Raw genomic sequence first — 24,754 nt, forward strand, 5'->3', positions numbered from 1 at the left:
ACTCTGCTTTCTGTCTCCGTGCGTTTGCCTGTTCCGGATGTTTGTGGAATCGTACAGTACATGGGCTTCTGTGTCTGGCTTCTCTCACTGAGCATGTGTGTGAGGTCCATGCAGGCTACGACCTGTGTCAGGCCTTCATTCCTTTTTATGGCCTAATAACGTCCCACTGCAGCGCCGGACCACATTCCGCTACTCTTTTCAGCAGTTGACAGTTGACGGTCGTGGGCTGTTGCCACCTTTCGGCCGCTGTAAACGCTCAGGCACAAGTGCTTCTTCGACCACCGTTCAGTCCTCTGGGCCCGACGCCTGATAGAATTGCTGGGTCCCACGGGGACTCTTTCACTGTTGAGGAACCGCCAGCCTGGCTCCATGGGGTCTGTGGGCCTCCTGTGGAGGGGGGCTGGGGAGTGGGTGCTCCCCCACCAGCATTTACTCTGGACAAGCCATCAGGGCAGGTTTGGGCTCCAGGAGCCCCACGGAAGCACCCTCAGTGCTGACAGCCCCCAGCAGGACACGCCGGCTGGCTGAGGGCCGCCTTGCTCTTGCCACGAGAGCGGCCACGTTCATGAGGTTTGGGGGCCGATGGCTCTGCCTCCTGGTGACATGGTGCAGCCCTCTCCCCCATGGCCCCAGCTGGGGCGGGAGACAAGGCTCCCGGGGGCCGCCTGGCTGGAGTGCCGTGGGCTGGGTAGTTGGGTGTGTTTTGCAAACAGACCAAAAGTCCATTAGAGCTCGTGGGAACCCTGAGTTCTTGACGCTGCAGCTTCTCTCCTGCTCATGCAGAGCAGGAGGGGGACTGCTCGGCACCTGAGCCACTCCTAGCATGTTGGCGAGAGGCAGCGGATTCGGGGCACACGGCGCAGGGAAATGGGTACAAAGATGCCAAAGGCATGGGCATAGGCACGGCTCAATATGAATCGGGGGCTTGGGGCTGTGAGGGAGACCTCGGGGAAGCCCTGAGACAAATGACATCCCCACTCCCGAGCGACCAGCTGTTGACCATCCCCTCCCCAAGAACGTATGTGGACATGGGTGTCTTTGCTCTTCACTGGAGACTCTGGGGCTGCTGGGGGCCTCCTTCTAGCAGGAAGGGCGGTGCCACGGGAGGATTCAGCAGCGGGCTCCTCTGGGCCCAGAACTGCTTGTGTCACTCTCTCTGGCCACCATCCCACCTGGCGAGGCCCCTCAGGCTCCTTGCTGTTGCTCCTGCCATCACAGCTCCAGGGAACTGATGCTAAGAAGGTGTGGCACCAGGAAATGCAGGCCCCTCTCAGCTCTGCCTCATCCAGGAAGCTTTCTCAGTTTTCCCAAAACCAGGCACTAGTGCTTCCCTGATGCTTTGTGGCCATTCCTCCCTGGGCCCCCGATAGCCTGGGGTGTCGAGTGGTGACCAAGCAGAGGGATGTTCTGAATTCGCACCCTGGCTCCACCTCCCTGACCCTCAGTCTCTTCATCTAAAGTGGGTTAGCACCACCTCTCTGAGGGCTGTTGCAGAAGTCGGTGAGACAAGGCTCAGCACAGGGCCTGATGCAAAGCAGTCACCCCTGGGTGCCCCTGAGAAAGAAAAGAAGAGCAACTGAGAAGAAACATGGGGCCTGACGAAGACTTAATGCGTCACCTGGGGACAGGCACCTGTTCTCTGCTCCACGGAGCAGGGTCTCGGCAGCACTTCTCATCCATCCACTCCACACCTCTCCATGGTTCCGGGCACACACAGAGAGTTGGGCAGCCAGTGCAGGGGGAAATGGGCCATAAATAAGTCAGCACACACCCCAGGTTGAATCGCGTTTAAAGATGATTTGAAAAGAGGCGACTGAAGAGAGTAAGTCACAGGCAGGGCACTCAGGGGGGATTGCTTGAGGAGGTGGCATGTGAGCCGATCTGAGGCTGCAAAGGGCAGGGAGGGGGAAGATCCCTTGGGAGGACGGTCGGCTCTCACACTTCCTAGAGGAGCTGGCGCTCTCAGCTCTTATGGGACCTCTCCGTGGATGGAGTTTGCTTAAAGTCCATCTTCCCTGGTCCCCGAAAGGGGCCTCACACGTGTGGTCCCTGCAGCATCACTGAATAAGCCTGTCTGCGCCCCTGCCAGCTACTCCTTTCCTGTGGCTCGAGCCCCCAAACCCAGGGTGGCGGGTACGAGCCTTCCCACAACCGAGGATAACAGGACGTAAGATTTGGTTGGGATGAATCTCACAGCGATGGTGGAGACCCAGCCTCAATCTGGAATCTGGGGGCTGAATTCTGACTGAGAAGCAGCCATTTTGTTAAAGGTCGACAGCTCTTGGCGGGCAGTAAACACCTGGGCGAAGGGTCCCGTTGAGCTCTGTTCTCAACGCGTCCGCTCAAATCCTGGGTCTGCGGAGGCTGCCAACAACAGCCCTGCAAGGGGGGCATACGAATCCCATTTCCAATGAGGACAGTAAAGCAAGGGGCTAAGGGTCTTGGCCGAGGTGGAGAGCTAGAGAGGAGAGGGCCCCTCTCCTGGGTCCCTGGGTGGAGACAGGACGACTTTCCTGGATGGTGCAGTATAACCAGAGTCAGGAGACGGTCCCTCGAAAAGGAGTCACTCCCATTGGCCCCGCTTGGATCACATGCCCTCCCTGAGCCAATCACAGGGCCAGGGGAAGCTGCACTCCCATTGGCCCAGCTTGGGTCACATGCCTTTCCCTGAGCCAATCCCAGGGCCAGGGCAGGTACTCCTATAGCCCGTGGAAGGGCCCGCCCCATGGGTCAGTACAGAGCGGCGGGGGCAGCCGTTTTCAAAGGCAGCCGGGGTGGGTATCTGCAGACACGCCAGGACGGTGGCTGCCCCAGCGCCCCGCCTCAGCCTGCATGCAGCCTCATCCCGCACTCGCTGTCCCTCAAATAGCCCTCATTCCCACCCACCCACCCCCGACACTGTTCCTCTCCTTCCGGGTCTGGGGGCTGGTCTCCGTCCTCCTGCTCAGACCTGCCGCCTCGAGCTCCGCCTGGGCCTCCCCCAGCCCCAGCCACGGTCTGGCTGCTGCAGCCTCCGTCTCCAAGGACTGGATCCTGTCTGGGGTCATCCTTGTCAGAGACTTGTGTGCAGGGCCTTCCAGAGGCGGGCAGGGACACACATTACGTATTAATGAAGCAGCGTTCCTGCCGAGACGCTTGACTCTTCATTTGGGGGACCAGAAATGACAACAGGCAGAGCGTGGGCGCAGATCTGAGGGTGAACTGCAGCCCACAAGAGCCATCCGCCCCGCGGATCCCTGCCTCCAGCGGGCTGAGGCAGTAAGTGTCTCCCGTGGACTCTGCTCCCTGACGGACAGGTATATTCCTAGCCTGGGGCCTTGGAAGGAAATCTGTCTCCGCTCTGGCTTTCTGTGCAGCAGCAGCCCTCGTTAGCTGTCAAGTTCAGGCATCTCCAGGGAAGCCGCAGACCTGCCCAGACTCCTTCTCAGAGCCCTCACTTTTCCAGGAGGCTGCCCAGGTACCGGGTGTCGACTAAACACCACTCGAGGCCGGGTGCTGAGTTAAATTAAACTTTGCTGCAAGCCAAGTGACCGTCTCTCCTGAGCATCTCCTGGACAGTGCAGTGGGGGAGACAGAAAGAGAGCAGTCAACAAAAGCATAAACAGGAAAAAGCTGCAATGGAAGTGCTGGGGAGACGATGAGGCAGGGTGTAGCGGGCGCTCTGAACCTCAGCAGAGGACGGACCCTCCTCACCCTGGGCTGGCCCACGGAGGCCACCTCTTCACCCGGAGGCTCCAGAGCTCCCCCGGGAGATGGGGCTGAAGCCAGACCCCAGCCCAGCCCGCATCTCTCCTCTCCTGCCTCAGCTCCTGCAGGCTTTGCCCAGGCGACCACTCACACAAGACTCCCATCTCCGGCTCTGCTTGCAGGGAACCGCACCGCACACTAGGATGGAGAAGTCGGGTGGGCCTCCGTGGGGAGGGAGGCAGCATAGGCAGGGGCCTGGGCACCACGGGGACGCTGCCCTCTGGTTAGAGCTTCCCTGCCCCGCGCAGTGTTAAGGGCCCCTCCGACTACATCTGGGTCAGGCAGAGGTTTGACTGAATGCAACGGGGGAACCCACTGCAGCTACCCCTCTTCACGCAGACGGACTGGGAGGGAAGGCTGGCCAGCAGGTGGCTCCAGGGCCCTGGGTCTTGATAGGGAGATGGCCCTGCAGCGGAGGGGCTCCAGCCATATTTCCCACCCCCCACTCTTTCTTGACTCACCAGCCACAGTTGAGAGGAGAAGCTGATTGGCCAGCTCGGCTCATAGGCCCGCCTGTTGCCCAGGGCAGGGCAGGGCGTCTTGACCGACTGCTCCCCAGGACCACTCACAGTGGGGAACGATGACCCCCCCAGAAGGAAATGGGGCCTCTGCTGCCTGAGTGAGAGCCGGGAGTGGACTCTGCCCTGTTCCCACTGTCAGCAATAATGTCTTCTGTCATCCCTTACCCCGAATTAAGTAGCTACCTGTCGTTGTTAATTTGGTACAACCTGAAGGGCACTTTTGAGAAGCATCTAATTCACTCTTCCCCACCAGGCAAATTTTGTAAGAACATATTCATGGCTTTCATTAATATTCATACGACTTTGAGGGGTTTTTTCACGATTTATAAAACTCAAAGTAACTGTGAATGGTGATGTATAATAGTGTCAATGTTACACAGCAAATGCCTTTCCCTATCACATTCTGGGTTTTTCTGCTCATTACAAGAACCTAGCTGAAAATAATTGAAAGCTGAATTTCATTGTGCGTGGAAAGTATTTCGTAAAATGCAAGAAATACAAACATCGTCAAGCCTCTTAAAGTAATGTTCAGAACCAAGGCAGCGTTGGGGAGGGACGTGTGGATCCGGACACCCTCAGCCCCAGGTTTGCCCCATTCACTTGAGAGAACAGTTTTGTCCTGGCCAGATCTTGCTGCTTGCCTAGCGCCATGGCAAAGGGCTTTTAAATTAAACTTTGCTGCGTCACGTAGGATTCGGTTATAATTTCATGATCACTTTCAAAAGCAATTAAAGTGACGTTCTAGTCCTGGGCCTTAGAGCCACGGTGACTTTTTTTTTTTTCTTTTTTGGCTGTGTTGGGTCTTCGTTTCTGTGCCAGGGCTTTCTCTAGTTGCGGCAAGCGGCAGCCACTCTTCATCGCGGTGCGCAGGCCTCTCACTGTTGCGGCCTCTCTTGCGGAACACAGGCTCCAGACGCGCAGGCTCAGTAGTTGTGGCTTACGGGCCTAGTTGTTCTGCGGCATGTGGGATCTTCCCAGACCAGGGCTCAAACCCGTGTCCCCTACATTGGCAGGCAGATTCTCAACCACCGCGCCACCAGGGAAGCCCACGGTGACTTTTTAAAGCACGGAACTTCAGCAATCCCTGTGTATTTGTAAAACCAGCTGGAATGAGAGCGACACCCGGGGTCTGAGATTCCCGTCGTGGGTCGAGTGACCCTGGGGAGACACAGAGGCCTCCTGGGCCCAGTCTCCCATCTGCACAAGTGGGCACAGCTTCCTCAGCCTCCCTTTCTGCTCTTTTTTTTTTTTTTTTTTTTTTTTTGCCGTACGCGGGCCTCTCACTGCTGTGGTCTCTCCCGTTGCGGAGCACAGGCTCCGGACGCGCAGGCTCAGCGGCCATGGCTCATGGGCCCAGCCGCTCCGCGGCATGTGGAATCTTCCGGGACCGGGGCACGAACCTGCGTCCCCCGCATCGGCAGGCGGACTCTCAACCACTGCGCCACCAGGGAAGCCCTCCCTTTCTACTCTTCGAAGCTTCCTAAGAAGGCAGCGTGACCGAGACAAGACCTGGGAACTCTGCCCTTGATCCTGGACTACTTGTGAAACCTTCGTCCACCCTTAGCCTCTCCGCGCCTCAGTCTCCCTACCTGCAGAAGGGGCTGGACCGAATCGTCAGTGGGGCCGACATTCTGGGGCTTTTCTTTCATTGTCCCTTAAGGAGTTGCAGGTGTGTGGGGTGGCGATTCCTGGAACCCTCCTCTTCACAGGGGAGCTCGGCGCCAGCTTCAGGCTTTCGAGGCGTAATAAGAACACGTAAGGAGGGAAACCCTAATTTGGGCAAAGAAGCCCAAGATAAACACAGTGAAGAGCAGGCCAAGGACGGGCCGTCCTGCTGTTGGTCCCATCAGCTCACCCCTCCCGGGGGCCAGCCCCTCCCCAAGCCTCCTTCCTCTCCTGCCGGAGGCCTGGGGGCCAGGTGACACCACACCCCTCGGGTTCCCGCTGAGTCTCTAGAGCAGAACCTTCTGACTCCCTCTCCAGCCCCCCAGGGCCCCCAGAGCCTCTGCAGACACCCGGGGGTGGTCCCCCTCCTCCTTCTTTTGCTCCGGGTTTTCACCTGGGGAGGGGTGACCACCTCTCTTCTCTCCCCCCTCCCTATTTCGCGGCCGTTTCTTTGCCCCCAGACAGTAGCCACAGGGCTGGGTGGACCGTCTCCCTCCCACCTGGGATCTTCGACCACCTGCCGCCCCCTTGGGGCCCCCCCTTCCCTCAGCCTCCTCCCTCGGGGCTCAGGGAAGAGGGAGATTGAGCACCTACTGTGTTCACCGTGCCAGGCCTGCACCTGCCATCCGTGGGGACAGACAGCACGTTTGTGTTCCTAGGGCCCAGAGGAGGGTGTGGGGCAGCGTTAGTGCTCAACAGTTGGTGGGGGGGGGGGGGGGAACAGGCGAGCCGTCCCTGCAGAGCAGATGGGATGACGGACACAAAACCTGAGAAAACCCTGATTCTCTGTCAGCGTGAAAATCTAGAAGCCCCAGCGTCGCGGGCCAACGTGAGGGCCGTAAGGACCAGCTGAGGCCGCGGGGAAGCCGCAAGTACATTTAAGGTGAAGGAGTGCTCTTAACTCTGGCTCTGGTGAGAGTCGGATTATAAGGAAAATTGGCCGCAGCCTCCTGGCCGGCCACAGTCACAGCCAAGTGTAGATATGCCTGCCTGCGTCCTGGCCTGCGCGGGGTGGGTGGGGGCAAAGCGTCTGCTGCCACGACTCAGAGCTTCTCCCTCTGCTGCAGGCAGCTCAAAACTCCCAAAACGTAACAAAAATGAGAGTCTGCAACCTGTTTTCCTGGGAAGGTCTCTGGGTTTAATATCATACAAGGAGAAAGCGCTGCAATACTTCACTGAAGAATTACATCCTTGTGGAAGAACTTGATCCTAAGGGTTTTGAGAGCATCTTTTAAAACATGGGGACAGGGTCAGGGAGGCCTTATTAGTGGCGTGGCAAAGCCATTAAGATGCAGAATAGCCATCGCCTTCCCAGAGACTTAGAGCAAGAGGAGGGGAGATCCAGTCGTGTGCACACATGTGCACACGTGTGTATGCTTATATGTATGTGTGCAGGTGTGTGTGCTTGGGTGTGTTTACATGTCTGTTTTATGTGCGTATGCGTGTTTCTGTGTGTGTGTATGTACACACATGTCCAGGAATCATGTACCGTGGTGGACAAGACCAAACACTCAATTTTAACTGGACATTCTTGAAAATTCTCTTTGCCCCCCAAGTCCTTACATCAGGATCTCTCACAGACCCTGTTCTTCCCCCATTTTATAATTGTCACTTTCTACTGCACTGAGAGGCTGTCATTTTTTTAGATCTAATTCCTCTGGTCCATGAACCGCGTGAGGGCAGGGCTGTGTCTGTCCAGCGTGATGGGGCCTGGCACACAGCACAGGCCACGTGGGCCAAGTGAAGACATTGTTGAAACACCAGGGGCCCAGCCTGCACTGACGGTGTCCCCTGAGCTGACTGGGTCTCTGCCTGTCCTGAGGCAGCTTTTTCTCTGCAGGTCCAGTGGGATTCTCCTCCCCTTCAATTCTTTGGGAATAAACCTCCAGGGCGTTTGCAATTCAAAACCACACATGGTGACTTTTCTCCAAGTTTCAAGTTTATTCGAAATTAGGCAAATACCTTCTCCTTGGGGGAGAGCCTGCCAGAATCCTGCATTTCATCCAGCCTTTCCTAAGGACGGATCCAGCCCTCCGAGCGAGGTCCCTGGCGAACACAATGGCCAGGCACCATACGTTATTTTAATGTCGACATCTCTTTAAACTAACCTTTTACCATCTGTTCTGTCCTTTAGTAACAAATGCAAAAGAGCATAATTCTCGGTGGCATCATAAAAGTGAGATGGGTGATGGAAATGCCCACCTCCACTCTTTATTCACGGTCCTTCCGGACGCTGCTGTGATGTTTTTCTCATTTTCCAGACACAAATCAAGGGGAAACTGCTCTCCCCTGATCTGGTGAATTCATCTGCACAGTATTTCTTCTTAGTACGGTAAACTGTGGGAGAATTCAGGGCATCCTGTGCGTATTTCAGAAGGCGCCGAGAATTAAGGGAACGCGGCTCGACGGTCAGGATATAATGAGATTTCTTTGCAAAAAATAAAATCTTGAAATGTGTAGCGGGTTCTTTTCATCCCTTTCATCACTAACTTCCCTGTGAAGGACGGGCAGCCTGGCCCGGAGAGGGCGGGGTGGGGAAGCACACTGCGTGGGCCGGGTGTGTCCCCCACGCCCCCAATCTCTGCAGGGCCGTACGGGCTCCCACGCCCCCCTCAATCCAGGCAGAAGGCGGGCGGTGCCCCGGCCCAGGGGTCCGTGGGGGGCGTCCGGCCCAGCCATTCTCCGTGGTCTTGCTCAGGGCGGACAAGGACCAGGAGAACCGGACGTGACGGTAGGAGAGGGAGGAGGGCGGAGCTGCGGAAGCCGGAGCGAAGGCGCCCATCACGGACAGTGCGTGCGCGCGCGTGTGTGCGCGTGCGTGTGTGCGCGCGCGTGGCTCCTCTCGGAGGCCCGCGTCGGCCCCCAAGCAGACCAGGTCGCGCTGACCTCCATGATGCCTGTGGGGTGAAAGCGTCGCCTCCTTCGGACCATCGGTTCCTGATATTTTCTCTTCCCCGTCCTGTCGCGAAGGAGGTAAGAGGCCGTTGGGGCGGCTGGGGTCCCTGCCCTCACGCTCATGACCTGGGGGGGGTCGACTTTGGTGTGTTAACAGTAAATGCTGGGTTAGGAAAGGTGTCCTCTATTGGACCGAATTTTCTTGGAAGTGGCGTTTTCTGGGGAATGGCTTGTTCTATGGTCCAGGTTCAGCTGGAAAGGATGTTCATTATCAAATCTCTGTGGAGCCTCCGTGGAGACCAGCCTGTGATGATTATTGTGCTACAGAAATAAGTTGCCCGAGAAAAAGCCACCCTTAGTTTCTGAGATAAATCCCACTTAGGCGTGTAGGGGGAGGAAAAGTAAATTTCTCTCGCCCCTTCTGAGTTCCTGGCTGAGACCCCCGTAATAAAAGATTAACAAGAGAACAAGCAGCAGAAGTGTATTAACACGAGTGCGTCGTGCATACATAGGGGACCCAGGGAAAATGAGTAGCTCCCCAAGATGGCTGAGAATTCAAGTCTGAGAGGAAAAGGGGAGGGGCCTCTCAGGGGAGAGGAAGTGACTTGTAGGAAAGATGATGGACCCTTGGAGGAGGGATGGGAGGTGTGGTCGTGTGGCGGGTCGGCCTGGGTGTGCTTGTCTCTTCTAGCCCCCTCCCAAGACTAGAGGCAATAATCCTCCTCGGGTGATAACCCCACCGTGGGGGGAGGGCATCTGTGACACCTGAGCCTCTTTGAGTCTCTGTCTCCAGGCAGATGAGGGAGCTCAGAGAAAACCCCTCCTGTACCTGCTGGTTCTCAAGGGCCTGCAGCTGAGAACAGTCACCACACCCAGCGGCATGTTTGGGGGTGGCGTCTCGCTAACCTTCATCCCCGCCTTTGACACCCGCCCAAGCAGTTGCGCGGCCTAGCAGCTGGGCTGGCGGGTTGCTCCGTCTCACTGAACCCATCTCGCAGTTCAGTTAGCAGTAGTCTCATTTCAGGAGGCAGGGTTGCAGGATGGCTCTGCAGGATGGCTCTACAGAATGCAAACAGTCAGGTGTGTAATATGAGGCATTTCCGTGGAAGGGAAAGAAAAACAAAGTTAATGGTTGGAACAGGCTCTAAACCCGTTTCTGAGTCCTGGGGGCAGCCAGTGGAGAAGATTTCTGGTTGGTGATCTCACAGCATCTTCTGCAGTCTGGTTGCCTCTGATGAGGTCATTGCATGTTCCAGGGAACTTTCTGAACGTCGGCATGGCAACAGGCAGGCAGGCTGTCGGTACATGAGCTGTTTCGGGGGCTTCTCTGAAGTTCATACCCAGTCATCCAGCCTTAGTTTGCAGGGCTTTGGGGAAAGGGCAGTTTTGTTCTTAGTGATTACAAGTCAGAAAGGTAGGAGAAGGGGCTTCCCTGGTGGCCCAGTGGTTAAGACTAGGCGCTTTCACTGCCAAGGGCGTGGGTTCGATCCCTGCTCGGGGAACCAAGGTCTTGCATACTGTGAGGCGTGACCAAGGAAAGGGGGGGGGCAGGGGCAGGCAGGAGAACATTAGAAACGTTGGTTTGGAGAAGCGCGGCCAGATATTTGAGGAAACTAGAAGAACGCGGATCCAGTCCAGTTTCAGGTAGAAAATAAAACCTCAGAGACAACAAGCAGGACCAGAATCGCAATGTACAGCTTTCTACCAAAACCGAAGTTTCCTCTCTACAGTCAGCCACGCTCCTACCAAAGGTAATCATGGTAAGACCGATTTGTTTGCAAAATAAATCTGGTCTCATTTAACGTGGCCTGACCGTTTACAAAAGTGTAGCAGAAACAGGACCATACAGGCTCCGTGGAGGTTTGCTCTGCTGGAGCTTCTAACGGGGACTCACTCTCAGGTCACACCTGAGCCCTCCCGTTTGGATGTGATGATGGCGGCTCTAGTGCAGGTTGAACCCCACCCGCTGGTATTTCTGTTCTGACCGTAACATCTCCGTCTCTGTGTGGGATTGGTTTGCAGTTACCTTACTTCGTGCTCTCAGGAGGAGAATGGTATCCAAGGAGGGTTTGTAAACCAGGGGGATTGCTTCTTCTCTTGTGTCCTCTGCTCTGGAAAACTTTCAAACACCTCCTAGGTAAGCTCACCTGACCCTGGGAGCCCTTTGCGGAGGAATTTCCTAAAGAAGTAGTGGTCTCTTCACGTTTGCTCTTCTTTCTAGCTGAGTTTGAAATTTTATATTTTCTCAAAAAATAAACAGTTTCGTCAAGATTTTCGACTTGGCTAACATAAAATATAAAGAATAAAATGTTCTTTTAAGTCTTATTTTTTCTCTTAAATTTGCCGCAGGTTCATCTATTTTCTTGCGGGTTTCCCTCCGAAGTACAGCTCTTGAATCTATTTATCAGTTCTTCCAGTTTTTCTGTTTTCAGATTTAGAAATTTCTGCCTTCGTCTTAATCAGTTACTTGGGTGTTTGCCACATCCTGCTTTGTCATTCCTCTCCTTCTGGAGCTGAATGCTCAGTTCATTCACTGTAATTCTACTTTAATGATGAAAACATTGGAAGTTAAGGGTTTGCTCTGATTCAGTCTCTGGCCAGATTCCTTGGGCTTCACTGTGTAATCGTCTTCTTGTCATTTTACTGTTTTTAAATCGCCTCTAAATGTAGTTTTGATTCCTTAACCTGTGGTTACTTCAGAATGTTTTCTAAAATGTCTCTTTAAAATTATCGTTAAATTTTAATTGCATTATTCTAATAAAATGTCCTGGTCAGTTTTGCTTTGTGCAATTTGAGGTTTTCGTTGTGGTCCATTTGATTATAAAATGTTGCCATGGTGCCCTGGGCTTTGATTTTTAGAAGTTGTGTTTTCTAAAGGTGTGTTCAGAGTTTTGTGCTAATCTTAATTTGACCCCATCAGTTATTCCTTTCACATCCTTGTGGCTTAGTTACAGTTTCCCACTTTCGGACAAGTGTTTCACGGTGTCTATGATTACTAACTGCCCTTTATGTGACAAGAGTCTTTGCTTCATCTAAATGAAAGACATACGTCTTTGTTTAATTCTGCTGGTGTCCTTTCTGTGTCCCAAAGACGTATGTTTGTCTGATGATCTGGTCAGAAGTGACATGTTGTTTCTGTGTAGCCCCACCCCACCCCACAGAAAACACAGAATCGTGCATTTTTCTCTGTTCTTTCCGTTTCTTCCCCCAACTCTCAGGCTTTGCTAACTTACTTTGGATTTGGGGCCCAGATAAGCATTATTAAATTGTTTTTTCAACAATATACAGTTTCTGTTATAAAAAAAAAAACTTTTTGTGCTTGTGCTCAGCTCCATAAAACCACATTGACAGCAATTTTCAGAGTTAAGCTTCTGTGTCTAAATACTGGTCATGGGCCATTTCTGTCGCAGCCCCCATTCTTGAGATCCTGGCTGTGACCCACCCCTCAGGGCCTCTGTCCAAGGCGCAAGAACACAGGACATTTTCTGCATCTTTGCGCATCCAGAAATATCTGTTCCCTCCTACACGGATGACAGCTCGGGGGCACAAGCGTATTGGCCCCGACCTTTTGCCCTCAGACCTCCGCGGAGTGTGCTGTTCCCTTGCCCTCGTCTTTGTCGAGGTTTGCTGTGCTGGGTGTTTGCACTGGGTCCTCAGCCACTTCAAACCATCATTTGCAGGCTCTCCCGTCGGTGTCATTGGCTCTGCCATGCTCGCTGCACACCCTTTCCTCTTGGAATATTGTGTCCTGTCCTCCCCTGTCACCTGGTGGGCCACCAGATGTGCAGCGGTGGCTCTCAGTAAACCCCTGGCCTCTGCTTGCCCTTCCGGTCCCCAGAGTGGACGAAGCATTGGCTGCGGCCCCAGATGCACCTGGGAGAGGCCACGTGTGTGGCCAGCAGGTGGGATGAACGTGGCCCTGCTCACACTGCAGCCTGACCCTCCCCTCCACCTGCTCCTCCTTCCAGATCCGGTCCGACAAAGACAGCGACATCCCCATCCGCTACAGCATCACGGGCGTGGGCGCCGACCAGCCCCCGGTGGAGGTCTTCAGCATCGACTCCATGTCTGGCCGGATGTATGTCACACGGCCCATGGACCGGGAGGAGCGAGCCTCCTACCACGTGAGTGTCCATGGCCTCAGGTCCCTGAGCGGGGGGGAGGGCAAACCCAAGTCTGTATCAGAAAAGCCCAGGGGCGTGCGGGGCACCGCCCCAGAGTGTCTGTTTCATGGGGCTGGGTGGGCCGAGAATTTGCACTTGTAACACGTTCCCGGGTGATGCTGGGAGGGTCTGGGACACACTGGGGGAGCGACTGGTAGAACTGGCTCCACCTGGAAGACGTGGATCCACGTGACCTGCCAGGAGCTCTGATGGTCGGCGGGGAGGTCGAGAGGCTGCTGTGCCATCCCCGGCCTCTGTGATGGCCAGACATGCCTCCTGCAGCCCTTCTGTTCCTGCCTCTCTGAGAGCGGAAAGGCAGCTCTGAAGCCAGCACTGCTGTTTGCATCTCGGAGGTGTGCGTGGAGAGGGAGAAAGGAGGAGAAAGTGGGGACTTCAGGGTTCAGCTGAAAGGGACTGTCCACCCGTTTCCTCCTTGGCCTCACAGCCTGGTGGCCCGTGGGAGTGGCCCTCCGCCCTGGTGCCAGGCCCCTCTCCGGGCTCTGCATCCTTGTTTGCAGGATGAGGGTCTGCACCTGCGGGCGTCACACGGGCTGGAGCCCCGCCCCCAGCAGGTGAGACCTGGGCACTTGACCTCTCCGGCCTCGGTGCTCTCTCCTGCGAAGGGGGCGGATGACCAGGCTGCATCAGCGTGTCGTTGCGAGGACTCACGGGTGACCACACGTGAGGCATTTAGGACGGAGCCCAGCCCCTGGGAAGGCTGCCTTTGGGGTTATCGTCAAGACGTCGGAGCTCCCAGTTCCTGGATTGTAATTTACAAACAAAGACGTTCACGTGAGAGGATGGACTTCACAGCCTTCTGCCCGTGTCGTCCTGCTGACCGGCTCTGAGCTCGCTCGGCTCCAGCCCGAGGTGCTAAGTGTGGCCACAGGCTCTGCTGCGCCTCGTGTTTGCTGGTTATTCGTTTCGGGTTAATTGTCCACCTCCTGGACCAGAAGGAAGGCTCCACGCAGGCAGGGAGCCGTCGGGCTTGTCCACACCACATCCCCTGGCCCGAGACCAGAGCCCAGCCCTTGGGGGACGCTCACAGCCCATTCGCAGAAGGGAGGGAGTGGGTGGGAGGAGGCTGATTCTGTCACTGGCAACGGTGGCCTCCCCAAGGGACTCCTGATGTCCCGTCAGAAGCAGGTGCACCTGCGGGAGCCCATCCTGGGGGGCGGGCAGTCCCCTCTGAGCCACGAGGGTTTCCTCTCTCAGTGGATTACTTCCCTATGTTCAGGACGGCTACAGAATTTCCGGGTCCGACACAAAATGAAACAGGGGCCCCTCCGAGCTTACTAAGGATTTTAAGACAGTGACGGCAGAGCATTAAACCACACGCAGGCCCGTCTGAACACAGGGCCCGTGTGACTGTGCGGGTCACACGAGGCCATGAGGCTCGTGGCCCCCTTTGAGGTGGGATCGACAGGAAGGCCGAAGCTTGAGGACCCCACCTTGTGGTTGTCTGGGCCTCCAGGGCCCCATCTGCGCCTCAGCGCAAACGGCCCAGAGCTGCACCCAGCGTTACGTCCATTCCTGAGGCTCCCCAGCTCCAGGCACCCCGAGAGCTGCTCGATGCCGAGGACACCGCACGCCTCCCTGAGCCCCCTTCTGCACCCCCCAGACCCGCTGCTGGGAAGGCAGGAGCCAGGTCTGGGGAAAGGAGACCCGACTGGCAGGGGTCTGGGGTCTCCAGAGTTCCCGGCCCACCGTTAACCGCCACGGTGGGTGCACAGAACCAGCGAGACAATCCAGCCAACACGTGTTCAGCCAGCCTCGCGGCAGGAAACACACCGACTCAACGTGACTGTTGGCGCCCCACGGGGGCTGTGTGCTGCCACCACAGTGCTCACGGCATGGCTCAAGGTCAAGGTCAGCTCCCCTCGCCTGCCAACGAGTCCGTGCTGACTGGGAGACTGAGGGGAAGCGCTGGAGGCAGACAGGCCCCCAGTTCCTTGCGGCTGTTGGCCAGGGGCCGCTCCCACCCCCTGATGGCGCTACAAGTCTCTCACGCTCTCGCCTGCCGCTGGCCAGGAAAAGTGCTCTGATGTTAGAGGCCACGAGGCTACCTCTGTCCACCCAGACAGTCTCCCTGCCACTGAAGCCAAGCCCGCCACATGACTGACCTGATCACGGGGTGAGCCCCGTTGCCCTCACTCCTGAGACCAGTGCCCCACATCCTTGCGGCCCTTTTAGAATCCTCTCTGCTCCCCCCGACCCCAGTTCCACCGGCACCTTTGCCTGTGGAGTGGGTGGGATGACCTCCCACCTGAGAGGGAGCTGGTAAACTGGACACGGGTCAGCATGAGACGACCGCGTGGAGGCCCACCAACACGAGACAGACAAGCTGTCACTGCCCTGCAAGGTGACTCCCCAGAAGGTTCTCTCAGGACTCCGTAAGAGGGCTTGCTATCGGGTTCTCCCGCGTACCGTCATCTTGGGCAAGTTCGCTAATCTTCCTGCGCCTCCGTTTCCCCATCTCTAAAATAGGGATCGGACAGCACCCAGCTCATGGGTTCTTGGGAGCTGTGAGGTAAGGCAGTGCGTGTAGAGTTCTGGGGGCACCCCCAGCCCGAGCCAGGGGGCAGCGAGAGCCAGAGGCTGGTGGTGATGGAAGACAGCCTCCAGAGTCCACGTGAGGCCACTTCCAGGGCCCACATAGAATGTTCCGGGTCCCGTGCCCCAGGAAGAAACCAATGGCTCACGATTAAGACACGAAGAGCGAGCACCTGGAAGGGGAGAGAACAGGGTCCCGCACACGGTCCGCAGGCACCCACAGTGCATCACGGGAATTCGCTTGGCGTGCGATGCTCAGATTTGCAAGTCGCAGGACGTTTCTTGTCTCCACCACCAAGACAGACCCCCGTCCCCCAGCCGGCGGCTGTGTGCGCAGCCTGAGAGATGGACGGGGCTGGGGGCGCTCTTAGAGATTTCCAGCGGACACCATCGAATGTTATTTAAACTTGGGGGCTGTGGGCGAGGAGAACCGCACCAGCCACTTTCTGTCATTGGCTCCACTCGGGGTGCTTCTGCTGCTGAAGACAGCGGCCCAAGCGGCGGTGTCACTCTAGGTAGAAGATAACTTTAAGTTTAGCTCAGAATTACCCTTTCTAAAAGTCTTCTCAGCCTTTGGCTCAGTGCCTTATCGCCTGGCTGCACTTGACAAGATGAAGGATGGCCTGGTGGCCCGCGGGAAGGACTTCCGCAGCAGGGCAGGTGCAGACCGGGGCTCCCGGAACTGGGGACGGACGGCGGCTGGGGCGGGTGGCTAGTGGAAACAACCGCACAGCATCCTGAGACATTTAAACACGATACTTCAAGCCTCTCTGCAAGGGGGCAGCCACACCACTTAGCGGGCTGCGGGTCCCGGGAATCAGCGCTCATTTGTCCCCTTCTGATGACTCAGATCACCTGGTCTGTGAAGCCAGCCTGGAGCTCCCCACTAAACACACTGTTTCAAGGGTAAAATTCCACCCAGGGCTGTCGGGCTGGGGCTGGCGTGCTGCAGTTAGCACGAGGCCCCTCCTGCAGGCAACGATGGGCACCGCTGCCTCTCCCCTGAGGCTGGCAGAGCACAGGGTGCAGGGCACCGAGGGGGTGGCGTGGACAACTGTGGGTGGGGCCCCTGCTCAGAGACCCCTCCCCCCGGAGGCCTGGAGCACAGGCTCTTCTGGCCACCCTTGGCTTGGCACTGTCTTGGTGTAAAGACCCTGAGGTCTGGTGTGTCCGGCTTGGAGGGTAACGTGATTTCCACAGAGAGATGGGGTCCGGGACATGGCTGTGTGACAGTCACAGCTCTGGCTGGAGAGACCCCAGGCAGGTCCCTTCCACTCGCCAAGACTTGGTTTTCCCGTCTAAATCCCAGGTCCCCAGTGGTCCTGCTCCAGCCCCCGCTGCTGCCTGCAGAGCGCGGCCACTCTGCGTGCCCCACGGAGGCCTCCACACTTGCTGTCCTCTTGGCCCCTTGTCCAGGGCTCAGCTCCAACGTCATCTCCTCTGAGAGGCCTGCCTGGCCTCCTCCCCACCCCAGCGGGTCGCTGTGGTCACACGCGTTCTGTACTGCTTCCTTTCCTTCTCAGGGTCCGTCTCCCCCCTACACGAGAAGCCCCAGGGCAGCCCCGTGTCTCACTGAGCCGTAGTCTAGGGTGCAGCCCAGTGCCTGGCACAGATGGGCCCTCGATAGATATTGACTGAGGGAATGAATTAATGAGTGAATGAGTGAATAAAAGAAAAAAATCCAGAAGTGAAGGGGTGCGTCTGAGCAGCCCCTCTGGACGCTGCAGGCCGAGTGGAGGGGGTCTCTTCCCTTTGTACCTTCAAGTCGTTCCCAGATGCAGTTCCCTGGAGCCCCTTCCCCAGCAGAGTGGGGGCTTCCACCCCAGGGCCCCTGGACCCGTTTCCGCTTTGCTGCCCCAAGAACAGATAAGCCGGGGTGTGAATGGGCAGCAGGGTGGCCTCACAGTGGACCCCCAGGTTCAAGGCCCCCATGTGTCTCTCCCAGGCCTGAGCTCTCAGCAGCAGGAGTCTAAGCCCCCGGCCCTGGTTGGCACGAGCGGCCTTTGTGTAGCTACTCTAGGTGGACGTGAACCCTCATGGGCAATAGCGTGGGGACGGTCTGAGTGGGTCCTGGGTGGGCATCGGCGTGGGCCCTCGGGGCGGTTTCAGGCTCCCACGGGACACCCGGTTTTGCCCTCTCAGGACCCTTCCCCATTTCCACAGAGAGCCGAGGCTCATGACGTGTCCCCGGGCTGTCCCTCGGGGGGCCCGGAGCTGTTATGTCACCACCGTCCCAGTGCTGTGGGTCCCAGGAAGCTGCTTTCGGCTGTTCTTAGGCGGCCGGGCAGGTGTGTCCCTACTGGGCGGCCGCCGGCCCTGATGGCGTGTGCTGCTTTCCAGCTCCGAGCCCACGCCGTGGACATGAATGGGAACAAGGTGGAGAACCCCATCGACCTGTACATCTACGTGATTGACATGAACGACAACCGCCCCGAGTTCCTCAGCCAGCTGTACAACGGCTCCGTGGACGAAGGCTCCAGGCCAGGTGAGCCCCGGGCCCCGAGGGCGGGCAGGGCCCCCACGCTAGGGGAGGGCCCCCACGCTAGGGGAGGGCCACGCAGCCCCCGCCGCCGCGGGGGCACCGTGGGACTCGTCGCAGACGCATTTATTTTAGCGGGTGTTTACGAGTACATACTGCGTGCACTGGGGAGCGGGGTCCCTGCTCCACAGACCTCACGGTCCAGAGGGGCCACAGACAAAAGAGCAAAAACAGGGAATGAAGCTATTGCAGTGATGATTAGGCTCAGAAGGAAACCCACGGGGCACTGGGTCATGGGGCCGGCAGTAGATCAGGGAAGGTCCCTCTGCGGAGGCGCCCTGTGGGCCAAGAGCTGATGCGTGATGAGGAACAGCGCTGAGAGAAGGGCTGGGAGGGAACTAGGGGTGGAAAGAGCATGTGCAAAGGTCCTGGGGCAGGTCAGAGAGCAGGCCGGCCACCTGAGGCCTCCTGGGCACCCTTGGGGTTTGATTCCAAGCACAACAGGAAGCCTGTGAGAGGGCTGACTCCCCAGCCCGAGGAGGTGAGCCGAGTGCCTGAGGCCTTGGTTCCCCTCAGAGCTGACCCAGAGCCTGTCTTCCCGTGGGCTCCTGTCCAGCATAAATGGTAACGGCCACTTTATAGCATCTGGCCTCTGGGTGACATAATGACCAGGAGGTGGGCACCCCCCTCTCCCCTTTAGACTCAGGGCCTGGGGAGGTGGAGGAAGCCGCCCCGGCCCCTTGGTGTGGGTGTGGGGGGAAGCCCCAGCCGATGCTGGGACCCCCGCTCAGGGACCTGCAGCATCAGCTGGGAACACGTCACAAATGCATCGCTTGTGGCCGCACCTGCTGATTCAGACTCTGCAGATGGGGCCCCGGGGCCAGCAGCCGAGCTCCCAGGTGATTCTGCACTTGCTTCCGTTTGAGAACCGCAACCCCGCTGTCTCCTGATTGGGGGCGGGGTTGTCCTTGGGACAACTGCTCAGCTCAGGTCGAGTGGGGAGCTGAGTCAAGCACCACTGCTGAGGTCCCTGCTGGGGCTGCCGGAAGTTACCGCTAAAATATAGGACTCGGGTTACATTTGAACTTCAGAGAAACAAGGGATCATTTTTATGCAGGAGTATCAGGAACATACTTAGAGTAAAGGGTCTTGCTTGTTGATCTGAACGTCAAGTGTAACCGTCACGTGTAACCGTCCAGTGCATCTTAGAGGCTGCCTCTCCCTGGCTCCCCGGCGGGCACCCATCCTGGGAAAACTTCCCGGCTCTGGGGAAGGTCTGCGGTGCCGGGCAACCTGAGGCCAGCTTCCCGGGCCTCTGAGGAGGGGTCAGTGGGCGTCCAGCTTGGGGGGAGGCGGGGCCCGCGAAAGCAAACATTTATCGACCCTTCTCCCCTGGCTCCGTCTCGGGGCTGCTGCTGCAACAAGGTGGATTGCGTTTATGACTGATTGTCTCTCGGAATTGGGATGCTCGGGCCAGCCTGGTGTCAGCAAAGGGAACGGGATATGACATTATTTCTGCAGGAACCCTGGGCGGCTGGGCCCTGCAGGCCCCTGAGGGGCAGGGGCAGGCGGCGGGTGGCCATATTAGCTACAAGCAGCCAAAGGAAACAGATGAGGGCTGCCAACAGCCAGCTCTTTAAGGATCAGGGTGGGGAGTGAGTGTCAGGCTTGGGGAAGGGGCTTTCTCGTTAACAGAGGCGGCGGGTCCTCTCTCCCCAAGACCCAGGACGCTCTGTAAAGCTGCCTGGATGTCACAAATCAAGCCTCCTGCATCTTACTTTCAAATAGATCGATAGAGACAGTTTTCCCAAATGCGTAACTGCCTTTACTCGTTAGGATAACAAAAGCAGCAAATTACTCTGTCGCCCCCTCGAAATCCTGATAGGAGCATCCTCGGATAGCTGGGTGTGGCCTGGGCAGGCCGAGGGCTGGTGTTGTCCCTGACTGGTCCTTGATTCCCCAGACACTTTGAGCCTTTCTGGAACCTTTTGCACTAAATGTTGGCTGACTTTCGAAGCCCCTGGGAGCCCCCAGCTGCACCTCTGTTCCCGGAACAACCCTCAGAGGGGAACGGTGACGTGCCTCCTTGTGCAAAGCCAGGGATGGAGCTGCACGGTGCCCCGTTGGACCCGGCTTGATGCCCTCGCTCACCCTGATGTCCAGACAAAGCGGGCACCGCATCCTCGGGGCAGGAGACTCCCGGGGACTTGGAAATAGTCCCTCCAGTTTCTTCCCTTACACCAGTAAATTACAATAATGGAAGGGTTTTACGCAGTGCCTTTGTGGGATAAGGAAAAACTACCGCCAGAAGTTAGTCATTATTTTCTGGAATGATAGGCTAATGAAGGGTTTCAGATGCACGTTCTAATGGAAAACAAATAGGAATGTGTGTTCAGTATTGACTCAGCTGGATAGGAACCTTCTAAGGTTTGGGAAGTTCACCTGGGGACACCAGCAAGCCAACTGGGGCCAGATCCCAGGCCGATCCCACATCCCCCCGCGCCCTTCCCCCAGCCCCGGGCCCCTCAGTTTCATGAATCCTCTCTGGCTTTGCTGGGTTGAAGGGGTTCACACACGACTGTGGCTCCTACAACTGAGAAGCTAAGTTTCTCCTTGTATTTAATACAAATAGCCACGTGCCACGTGTGGGTAGTGGCTGCCGTGTTGGGTCCCCACCCAGACGGGGCCCCGTGAAGCTGGTGCTCACAGCAGCAGTCCCTCCCCTCCCCCGGGAGCATCTGTCCCCTCCTGGTCTCATTGTCCCAAATCCTGGATGGAACTGGCCAGGGGCCACCAAGCCCCTTGGAGACTCCATGCCATGCTCCAGATGAGAGCAGAAAGGGAAGCATGTCCACTGACCCCGCTTTGAACGTCTCACCGCGGGAGCTTTGCTCCCTGTGTACACGTCACCCCTGCCTTTCCAAACTCTGCCGTGTCTGCAGAGCCCCGCCTTGACACCCACCCTGTACTGTGTCCCCCCAATCTGCCTTGCCCACCCCCTTGAGGCGACCATCCCACACCCCCGGGCAGACGCTGCATCTGCAGGGGCGACTGTTTTTGCACACAGGACGAGCACGTTCGCTGTTTCCATGCACTCCCTCTGTCATGATGGGAGGGTAACTGATGTGCGTCCCTGTGCAGCAAAATGGGTCTTAAGTAAGCGGTCGTTTCTGCCAAGGCCTCTCTCCCTGGCTTTGAAATTGACTCTGAGCTCCTAAGTTCAGATTCGTAATAATTTATAAGAATTATCTATCTGTAATAGGGATGTTTTCCATAAAGAATTGGAGTTTCATTGATTTCAAGTTCACCAGGAAGTGGAACCGAAATTAGGGTTCCCAAGAAGAAGGGTCCCACTGAAGTGAGACGTGAGGAGGCTCAAGAGGATGTGGCCTGGTGCCCGCTGGGGCCTGGGGTCCACAGACGCATCTCAGGCCCCTGGTGGGCAGGCGGCAGGCGGGCCAGGCTGTGCACAGACTCGAGCCAGCTCCCCGGGTATCGCCACCCCCTGGACTCCTAGGTGCGCTTCCCATGGGGTCGCATTGGAAGAAATGTCTTTTTAAGAAATCTTTTTATTTTGACATAGTTGTGGATACACATGCAGTTCTAAGAAACGGTACAGAGATACCCCACAGATCCTTCACCCAGTTTATCCCGGTGATAACATCTTGCAGAGCTGCCGTGCAGGGTCACACCAGGATGTGACATTGGTGCAAGCCCTGGCCCTCACTCAGACTTCAGCAGCCTTGCCTGCATGCGTGTGTGTGCGTGTGTGTGTGTGTGTGTGTGCGCGCGCGTGTGCGCGTGTCTCCATGTGCATGCGGTTTTATCACGTGTGCTGATTCGCATGACCTCCATGGTCAAGACGCTAACGGTTCCGTCCCAAGGACCCTCAAGCTGCCCTTTCAGAGCCACAGCCGTCTCCCCACCCACCCGCCATCCCTAACCCTTGCAGTCATTGCTCTCATTTGTCTCTATGATTCTGTCATTTTAAGACGTTCATATAAATGGGATCATAATGGCGTGTTACCTTAGGAGACTGGCTTTTTCCACTGAGCGTAGTTCTCTAGATAGTCATCCAAGTGGTGTGTGTCCAGAGTTCATTTCTCTTCATTGCTGAGCAGGCTGCGGTGTGGATGCGTTGCCCTTGTTCACCCTTTGAAGGGCATTTGGGTTGTTCCCAGTTTGGGGCCATAGTAAACCTCCAAGATCTTTCATCCCCATACAGACTTTTGCGTGAATGTAAGTTTTCATTTCTCTGGGACAGATACCCAAGAACGCAGTCACTGGGTGGCACAGGGAACAGGGTTCAGCTCTGCGAGGGATGGCCACGCGCTCTTCTGGAGTGACGGTGCCGTCTTCTGTCCCACCACATGGATGGCCCCGCTTCTCCACGTCCTTGTCAGCACTTGATGGTGTCGTGTTGCTTTAGCTGTTCAGAGCGGGGTAGTGGTATCTCATGGCGGTTTTCATTTCTGTTTCCCTGATGGCTGACGACCTTGGAGATCTCATTCTGTGTTTGTTTGCCATCCGCACATCCTCCTCGATGAGATGGCTCTTCATGTCTCTTGTCCATTTTCTAAATAGCTTGCTTTTTTAATCACTGAGTTTTGAGAATTCTTTACTTATTCGAGATACAAGCCCTTTGTCGGACATGTAGTTTGCAGGTATTTTCTCCCCCTCCGGGACTTGTGTTTTCATCCTCTTCATGGCGTCCTTTGGGAGCAAGAGATTTTCATTTTGATGCAGTCCAGTTTTCCACTTTCTGTCGATGTATTGGGCTTGAGTATTGAGAACTCTTCCCAGGGCCTGGATCCTGAAGATGCTGTAGGCTTTGTTCTAAAGGTCGTGAGACTTCGCGTCCGGGTCGTTTCTCTGCTCGCGGACACCCGGGCGCAGATGCTGTAGGCTTTGTCCTAAAGGTCGTGAGACTTCGCATCCGGGTCGTCTCTCTGCTCGCGGACGCCCGGGCGCTTCTGCACCGCTTGTTGGAACGGCTTTCATTGAGCTGCGTTTGTACTTTTGTCAGAACTCAGTTGGGCCTATTTGTGGGTCTGTTCCTGGGTTCTCTGCTTCTATCCGTTGATCTGCGTGTCTGTCCCTCTGCCAGCCCCGCACTGCCTGGGTGACTGCGGCTCCATGGGAAGCCTTGACGTGGGGCGGAGTCGAAGGCTGTTGGGACGGCGCGTTAAGTGTTCAGACCCTGGCTGTCGCCTGTGTCCTCCCCAGGTGGACTGTGCACTTGGCAGGTGGCGTCGCGTGGCACTCAGCCACGCTTCTCAGAATCCAGGCGGCCGGCCACCATGTGGCCAGCGTGCGGCGGGGCGGGGCCTCTGCCAGCTACTCCCTCTGTCTCATCGTTAAATGGAAGTAATGGTAGCGCCCACCTCCTGGAGTCAGCTGAGGGCGCCCACCTGAGGCTCCCGACACCTGTGCTATCGTTAATCGTGTTATTAATATTAACGGGTATTAACTTATTAATATTGTTAAACGTTCTTACTCAAAATATTAGTTCATTTTCCCAACTCCAGCAAGCACATTGTCAGGTTGAACCTCAGATTGAACCATAAGACTCACTTAAAACCAGCTGTCCTTTATGTTACGTTCCAGCGTCCCTCGGGCCACCCTGCTGGTCTCCCTGATGGCCAGGCTAGACCTCAGACATGCGTTCTTCTGAATCATCACGAGCTCCCCATTGGCCACGTCTGAACAGTGGCAGTTTCCCAGCCTGGGCTGGGCTCCGGTCCCCAGGGCTGATGGGGAGGTTTGGGTGCACGTGCTTCTCAGGGATCTGCTGGCTCCCGGAAGCGTCTGGGAGGCGGGAGGGAGGATGCACAGGAGAGGGGAGGGGGAGGGGCCAACCCAGGGTGAGGCCACAGCCAGGCCTTGACCAGCCAGCACCCAGCAGCAGAGGCCGTCGCCAGAGGAGAAGGTGGGGCCCCGAGGGGCAGGGGGAGCCCATCCAGGTGCCGGCTTCCCCATCAGGTGGCCACTCACCCTGGAGCCAAGTCCTGTTCCCAGAGCTGCATCCAGGGGCAGCACTGCAGGGTGGATGCTGAGACCCTGGGAGGCCCTCCCCTAGGGAGGTTTTCTTCATCAGAAGCAAGAGCCCTCCTGCCCCTCGGGGTGACCCTCCGGGGTGCAAGCACATCTTAAAAGGCTGAGTTCTGAGTGAAATAAGTCAGAAAGAGAAAAACGAATACCGTACGCTAACATATATACATGGAATCTTAAAACAAAATGATTCTCAAGAACCTAGGGGCAGGACAGGAATAAAGATGCAGGTGTAGAGAATGGACTTGAGGACACGGGGAGGGGGAGGGGGAAGCTGGGACGAAGTGAGAGAGTGGCATGGACACATATACACTACCAAACGTAAAATCGATAGCTAGTGGGAAGCAGCCGCATAGCACAGGGAGATGAGCTCGGTGCTTTGTGACCACCTAGAGGGGTGGGATAGGGAGGGTGGGAGGGAGATGCAAGGGGGAGGGGAATGGGGATACATGTATACATATAGCTGATTCACTTTGTTATACAGCAGAAACTAATACACCATTGTAAAGCAATTATACTCCAATAAAGATGTTAAAAATAAATGAATAAAATAAAAGGCTGTGTTCTGCTCCTTTGAGAAGAGGAAACAACAGATTAAAAACAGCAGCTGGGGGGCCTTCCCTGGTGGTGCAGTGGTTAAGAATCCACCTGCCAATGCAGGGGACACAGGTTCAAGCCCT

The 24,754-nt window shown here is 56.6% G+C and overlaps 1 protein-coding gene across 1 annotated transcript in view; it reads left to right on the top strand.

Annotated features, from left to right (window-relative positions):
• CDH4 (cadherin 4) overlaps nt 1-24,754 on the top strand; it is a gene marked incomplete at both ends in the record, with an annotated part of 550,963 nt that overhangs the window by 466,958 nt on the left and 59,251 nt on the right. The window contains 2 exons of the mRNA XM_082857436.1: nt 12,797-12,952; nt 17,885-18,029. Coding sequence (XP_082713562.1) covers nt 12,797-12,952; nt 17,885-18,029 — 301 coding nt within the window. The remainder of the gene's footprint in view (nt 1-12,796; nt 12,953-17,884; nt 18,030-24,754) is intronic.

The sequence above is a fragment of the Leucopleurus acutus genome, assembly GCF_964270905.1.
Source record: "Leucopleurus acutus genome assembly, chromosome: 16".
NCBI classification, from domain to species: Eukaryota; Metazoa; Chordata; class Mammalia; order Artiodactyla; family Delphinidae; genus Leucopleurus; species Leucopleurus acutus.